The sequence below is a fragment of the Lactuca saligna genome, chromosome 8, assembly GCF_052625555.1.
Source record: "Lactuca saligna cultivar CGN05327 chromosome 8, ASM5262555v1, whole genome shotgun sequence".
Lineage (NCBI taxonomy): Eukaryota > Viridiplantae > Streptophyta > Magnoliopsida > Asterales > Asteraceae > Lactuca > Lactuca saligna.
Genome location: NC_136424.1, coordinates 91656364 through 91663777, shown reverse-complemented (window position 1 = coordinate 91663777; position 7414 = coordinate 91656364). Strand labels below are relative to the sequence as shown.

The window sequence follows — 7414 nt, the reverse complement described above, 5'->3', positions numbered from 1 at the left end:
ATCTAGACGAGTAAGTCATTTCAACATTACAAAATAATTCAATTCGAATGTTTTTCTTTTACTTATGGATTTGGTTTTGTATATTTCTAGATTATTTAAATAATTCAAAAAACTTGCATATAAATAAATGGATCATTTTCAAGTCATATTCGAGTTGAAATTCCTAACCCTAACCTTACCAATTTAATTTCCGTATCGTGTTGTGTCAACCCGTTTATTTAAACGGCTTGAAATATCTTACCAAAACCCGTTTATTTTGTGTCAGGTTTCGTATCGTGTTAATTTTTGTCACCTCTATCCACCGCATTAGATTTCAATTTCTTAAGTATTTAATCAAAAAGTAAATAAGTTTTATTACCCTGATTTTTTAATTCAGTTTGTAGTTATTATTCTAAGTTCAAACAAAAATCAAATTGTTTGAATTTTGTCTTTAAGGCTTTAAAAACCTCCGCCCTGAAGTCAACCTCTCTCTCTCTCTCTCTCTCTCTCAACATCCTTTTAACACAAAATTCTTCTCTTCCAACTAAACCCATATCTGATTACTCCCAGGGAGATCACACATTTACATAGTCACATCCAATTTTTCTCATCAGTTTTAGTTCATCTTCCTGTTTGGGCAGAGCACCTTAGCTTTATCCTTTGCCGGAAAATCAGTCATGGGAAACGGGGTCGGCAAGCTGACCATCTGTTTCACCGGAACCGACATCGTCCAACGGCGGAAAGACTTGGCCTTTGTTATCTCTGACCCACTAGACGATCTTGGTCACTCTTTTTGCTATGTAAGACCTGATCAATCTTGCATCTCCTCCTCCAAGGTCCATTCCGCTGAAGAAACGACAACGTTCCGGTCAATCTCCGGCGCCTCTGTCTCCGCCAACACATCCACGCCCCTATCTACCTCTTTCCTCGATGTATACTCTTACAACACCAGTGATAAGGCTTCCGCCTTCGAAAGCTCCACATCCTTTGCATCAATTCCTCTCCAGCCTTTGCCTAGAAATTCAATCAATTCGGGTCCTTTGCCGTTTGGTCCGGGTGCGTATTCGGGTCCTATGGACCGAGGGTTTGTTTCTGGCCCGATTGAGCGGGGATTTCAATCGGGTCCCCTTTTCTCTGGTCCTCTCGAGAAGGGTAATCTCGATCAGTTCCAACGAAGCTATTCCCATGGGGGTTTTGGTTTCAAACGCAGATCGAGAAAAGGGAATTTGATTCGGGCAATCCAGAAGGCGATTTCAATGACGTTTACAACCCGTGGGCAAAACTCCACTGTCGCTCCGATCACTAAAAACCTGGGTCATTTGAAGGATCATGATTGGAATGTTGGGTCTACAGAGAAAAATAACGAATTGACTATCAGCAGTATTAATTTAAGCAGCGAAGGTAGTATTTTGGACGACGATGATTGTTTGAATCAGAGCCAGAATCTCCAGTGGGCGCAAGGCAAAGCAGGAGAAGATCGAGTGCACGTCGTCGTATCGGAGGAACATGGGTGGGTTTTTGTTGGGATTTATGATGGATTTAATGGTCCTGATGCCCCTGATTTTCTATTATCGAATATGTATGCAGCTGTTCATAAAGAACTCAAAGGATTGTTATGGGATGATCAAACAGATGCATCGAATTCAACTTCTTCGGGGCAATCCTTAGATACAGTCGACTCTCATAGTAATTCTCAACCTCAAAAAAATTCGTCACCAAGATATGTTCATCAGCAGGAGAGTTACCCATGTGCAACTGAAGATCTCGAGACAAATTCACGAAAAAAGAGGAACAATATTAGAAATCGTGGGGCGGCTAAGAAATGGGAGGAGAATCAGAGGCGGTGGAAGTGTGAATTTGACCGGGAGAGATTAGAACTTGATCGAAGATTACGAGAACACATGAATTCAAACGGCTCAAATTCCATTAACCATTCAGACGTTTTGAAAGCTTTATCTCAAGGCCTAAAGAAAACAGAGGAGGCGTATTTAGATATTGCAGACCAAATGCTTGATGAAAATCCTGAACTAGCTTTAATGGGCTCTTGTGTTCTTGTCATGCTAATGAAAGGAGAAGATGTTTACGTGATGAATGTTGGTGATAGTCGTGCAGTTTTAGCTCAGAAATCCGAGCCAGATATCTGGAGACAAGATCTAGAAAAAATAAATGAAGAAACATGGTATGATCTTGAAGTTTTTGATGCTGATATCGCCACCACAGATCCAAGTTTAACTGCTTGTCAACTTAGCATGGATCATAGCACTTCCATTGAAGAGGTAAAAAAAAAAAAAAATTCAAACCCTGAAATAAATAACTTCAATTCCATCTCCCTTTTAACCTTACAGATTCAATAACTTTTTGCAGGAAGTAAAAAGAATAAAGAGTGAACACCCTGAGGATGCATGTGCAGTTATGAATGACCGAGTCAAAGGCTCACTAAAGGTCACTCGTGCTTTTGGTGCTGGTTTTCTTAAACAGGTAATTACTAATTAACAAACATATTTTGATTTAGATAAAATCTTAATAAAAGCAATGTAGGATTGATTCTTGATGGTGCTTCATAAAGCTAGATTCTCATATTTGTTAGAATAAATGAAAGATCGGATATTCTTTAAGGAGTTATACCTTCATACCTCTTTTCCATAGGTTTAAACCAAGTTGCTTTCCATTTTTGGATTTGTTGGATTCCCTTTGACATTTCTACTTTTGTACACACGAATAAACTTAATCCAAAAGTTATTGACTTTTCAAATAATCATAGTTGACTTCGTTTAATCCCACCTTAAGTTAAACTTTTATATAGCTATTTTATTTATCGATATACTTTTTCTACAAAAGGGTTATTATTATTTCAACCCCTGGACTCGGCCCACATCGCTCCACCCTAGGAGATGTAAATCAGGTACACAACAGCCTGATAGGTGACTGACTTGACCATTCTCATATTTTACAATGCAATTCAAGATTATAAAGCTCGATACAAATGTTCAACTTTACTTTCTTGATTTGATATTTGATGCTAAACTCTTTTTTTTTTTGCTTGTTGCAGCCAAAATGGAACAATGCATTACTAGAAATGTTTAGAATTGATTACGTGGGAACCACTCCATACATAAATTGTCTCCCTTATCTTCACCATCACAAATTAGGGCCAAGAGATAGATTCTTGATATTATCCTCGGATGGGCTTTATCAATATTTCACAAACGAGGAAGCTGTGTCTGAAGTCGAGCTTTTCATTCAATGGTCACCCGAAGGTGACCCCGCCCAACATTTGGTAGAAGAAGTTTTGCTACGCGCCGCCAAGAAAGCCGGTAATAATCTCAAATTAAAAAAAAAATTATAACTTTACGAAAATGTTTAGAAATATAAGTTTTCTGCAAAGGGTTATTCTTCCAGCAACCCTAATCTGGCCCACATTGCCCTGATTACATAACAGTCTGTTAGATGGTTGGCATAAAGCTGGATGTTTACAAAGAGCCCAATCTACATTGGACTTGAAAGTTAAAAATGTTATATTGTAGCTGCGGAGACTCGAACCTTTGATTTTTTTAGCTGAGATCTATTTTTTTTTTTTTTTTTTGTTTATAGGTTTGGATTTTCATGAATTGTTGGAAATACCACAAGGCGATAGAAGGCGTTACCATGATGATGTTTCGATTATTGTGATTTCACTTGAAGGAAGGATATGGAGATCGTGCGTGTAATCTTCGCGGATTGTAAACATAGAAATTAAGAAATAAATCGGTTACGTTGAAAAAATAGGTAGATACGGACAATTTTTCGATCTGTCTTTTTGGTGGTGAAAATTTGTAAAGATGTAAAAACTTTGGGCCATGTTAATTAATATGAAACTGTGGTACCAGAATTGCAAATATTGTAATAAATGAGGGGTTAAGTGAAAATACAAGAGTTTTAGTCAAATTACTAGAATGTGTTGGATAAATGAATGTTGTTGTCAGCTGTGATGGTTTTGAAATTGTCTGATCAAATAAGTGGAAGTCCATTTGGAGACAACGACTTTAATTTGGTATTAATTTTGGTCAAACAAACCGTGTGGATGAAAACGTCAAAGGGTTGACTTTCTTCAACCGAAGACTTAGACTTTTGTATTTGTTTCTACACAATATTTTCCACGTATTTGCATCCATTGTTGTTTGGTCGATGAGAATGAAATGAATGATCGAATATCAACAAATTATAAAATCTATTTATTTTATACAAAAACAAAAACAAAAACAATTATATATAATTATATACCTATAGATCAATGTCTATGATCTCTGTTAAACAATTAAATAAGAGACCTAACTATTAGAAGTTAATTTATATTCTAGGTAAATCAGATCCTGATTTGTTTTATAGCGTAAGCTCTTATATATTAATTTTGAAAAATGTTATTTCTTCAAATACTAATTAATAAAGGTACGTTTAATTTTTCATATTTAGATATTAAACATTGACAATATCCTTCAAATACTAATTGATAAAAGGTATTTGCTAGAACATGCTAAAAGGTTGGAACCAAATCCAACCAACTCTATCATATGTGATTTGATTTGGTTTGTTTCGAGATTTATTTAACTACTGATGTGAATCAAAACAGATTTTTTCAGTCAACGAATTTAATACGAGTCGATATATTTAAACTCAATAACTCACAAATCGTAATGATATTAGAAACGAGAATTATGTTCTTTAAATAAATAAAATTTGTTCATTTCTTGATATAAACGAAAGTGGATTTTCTAGATTGAATAAATACAAAATCTCCTTACACTAATAAAAAAGTAGTTCTTTTGTCATTCGTCACTATCTTAGGTCTTGTAATTAATATCATCCAATTTATCAATATATTAATTCTCCATTTCAAATTTTAAATTTCTCATTTTAATTACATTAGATTAATAGCATTAAAATAAAAAAATAAAATAAATTTTATACAAATTATAAGATGATATAATTTTACGTATTTATTTGAATTAACGATTATAATTTTATATATAACTAATAAAATATCTCTTAATAAATAAATTATTTAAAATAATTAATTAATAGTTTTGAGTTTTTACTTAAAAAGTTAAATTAATTTTGTAATCGTGGTTTCCACAAGTTATAAATTAGTTAATTATATAAAACAGTAAAAGTAGCTAGAGCTACTAACCCCCAAAATCCTTACACTATCAATTCACGTAGGGGCGGATCTTTATTATTTTTTTGGTTAGAGGTGGCCCTTATATTTTAATTTTATACATATTAGGCCTAAAAATATAAAATTTTGGTTGTGAACCTATATATATATATATATATATATATATATATATATATATATATATATATATATATATATATATATATATATATATATATATATATATATTATATCATCCCCCCCCCCCCCCCCCCCCCCCCCAAAATAAAAAATCAAAATTTGAAGCTCCGCCCTTGAATTCACCAAAACATCCTTAAGTCAAAACCAAGGTAAAAACTTCAAACCGAGTAGTCCTTAGACTATGACTAACTCTTCTAATGGGCAAAAGACCATTTTGCCCTTCCTAAGATCCTTGTCCAACACATTCCTACTATGAATACAACCCATGCATTCATGAGCATATACATATGATGGCAAATTGTTCTCCTCCCCCGACTTAACCAAATCTTAAACCAAAGTCTCATATATAAGGACCGTAGATTCCTATGACTATTCTTCTAAAACCATAAACTTTAACATATCAATTATCCTCCAAGCAGAAAACCCCCAGTTATCCTCCAGTTAGGGTTTGAACTACGACAAACTGTCACTACAATCAGAACAAAACTCAAACTGGCTCTACCAGATACATAGCATCCCTGACCTTTGGAATGTATAACACAATGCAAGATGATCTTCCAGATAAAGTCTAAGAAAACTCAAAGAGATTCTGAATCTCAGATGGAGAGCTCAGAAACTTCCCAATCATAATTAACCCTAACATCAAGAATCCTGTGTATATGTACATACAATACTTCTAACGGTCTATTCATAGCACCAATTGTTTATTTAGAAACAAATGGACTACCACACACCTTGCCTCGAAATCCTTAACCATCAATTCATCGTGAGAATCATTCATAAATACAAGAGGCATCATTTTCTTATTCAGGGTACATTAGAGACAACAAAAGTTGTCCTTCCCAATTCTCCTCCCTCGATCACCTAAAAAAATCAACTAGCACCTGACCTAACTAAATTCAATGAAATAAGACCCTTGATCTCATCTCATGGAAATCGTACCACAAGAATCCTCTTGTGCATTCCCACACTACGATACTTGCTGCCAAAAACCGCAACCATTTAGCCTCATGATGGGTCTACATCTCAACTCTAAAAATCATATACCTGCACTCTCTTTCCTCCTAACACAGATAGTTGGAAGAACATAACCCCCATAGTAGATGATAAAATCCCAATCCATCTGATAATCACTCAGCCTTCGGCTACAATCCTCGAGTTGATTGTCATAATCGTTTCCTTCTTAAGTCCTGCAATTCGACTGGTGCTACGTTGAGCAAGGCCTTCAAGACCTCCAAAATCAATTAATGCACCTATGTCTGCACCATTCAAACCCATACTTACATGGCCACTAAGGCCCAAACAATTACTAAACCTGTTCCTCATTCCATATAACCGAAATCAAAAGGCCGATAAAGATGGGAACACACTTAAATGAATCATGGTGATAAACCATACTATTTACCCCCAACCAGCTCCTTAGAATCCCTAAAAAAATCCTTGATTTGAGTACGGATCCTATGATTTCAGTAGTACAGACCCAATACTACCTTCCACACCTATTCGTACTTTCCTCAAGAATCATTATGGGTCCTCTAAGCAACTACTCATGTCTAATATCATTTGATCCAACAATAAATACCTGCCCTTAAATGAGTACACACTGTTAATCCTCCTAATTTCTCCCTCTAGGATCCCTCTTCAAGGTATGCTCACACAAGCACATTCTAACATTCTTCTTAGGCTGTATTAGGTTCCCTTCACACCATTCTCCGCCATCAGCTGTAGAAGAGACTCCCTCTAATACCTTCTATCTACCTCACGAATAGAATTACATGCTATAGGCACTAGATAATTCTTTAACTGAAATATCTCACACTACAATAGTTGGACTCAAACAAGAGCTATGCAGTAGAGTTAAAACCTAATAAAATTATCTAATCCCTACAACATGTAACCTGACGTATTCGCTTAATAGTTATCCGATATTATTGGAGGTCCCTAAAAGCACAAATTTTTAGAGAACAACTTAATAAAGGTTAGTAACGAGATAATATATTGCGGAATAATAAGTTAATCTCAATGGATCTTTGTTAACTCAACAATAATAGTTAGATTACGGAAAAGTAAGGAATGTAAATAGCAGCACGTTATATCAATAAG

General features: G+C 35.0%; 1 protein-coding gene across 1 annotated transcript; it reads left to right on the top strand.

Moving 5' to 3' along the window:
• The first annotated feature begins 460 nt into the window (after positions 1 to 460).
• LOC145008850 (putative protein phosphatase 2C 23) lies at positions 461 to 3906 on the top strand. The gene is made up of 4 exons (XM_078967475.1): positions 461 to 2255; positions 2344 to 2457; positions 3029 to 3293; positions 3571 to 3906. Exons 1-4 carry the CDS (start codon positions 657 to 659, stop codon positions 3684 to 3686), a joined length of 2094 nt encoding a protein of 697 aa, XP_078823601.1. The 5' UTR covers positions 461 to 656; the 3' UTR covers positions 3687 to 3906.
• Positions 3907 to 7414: the final 3508 nt, after the last annotated feature.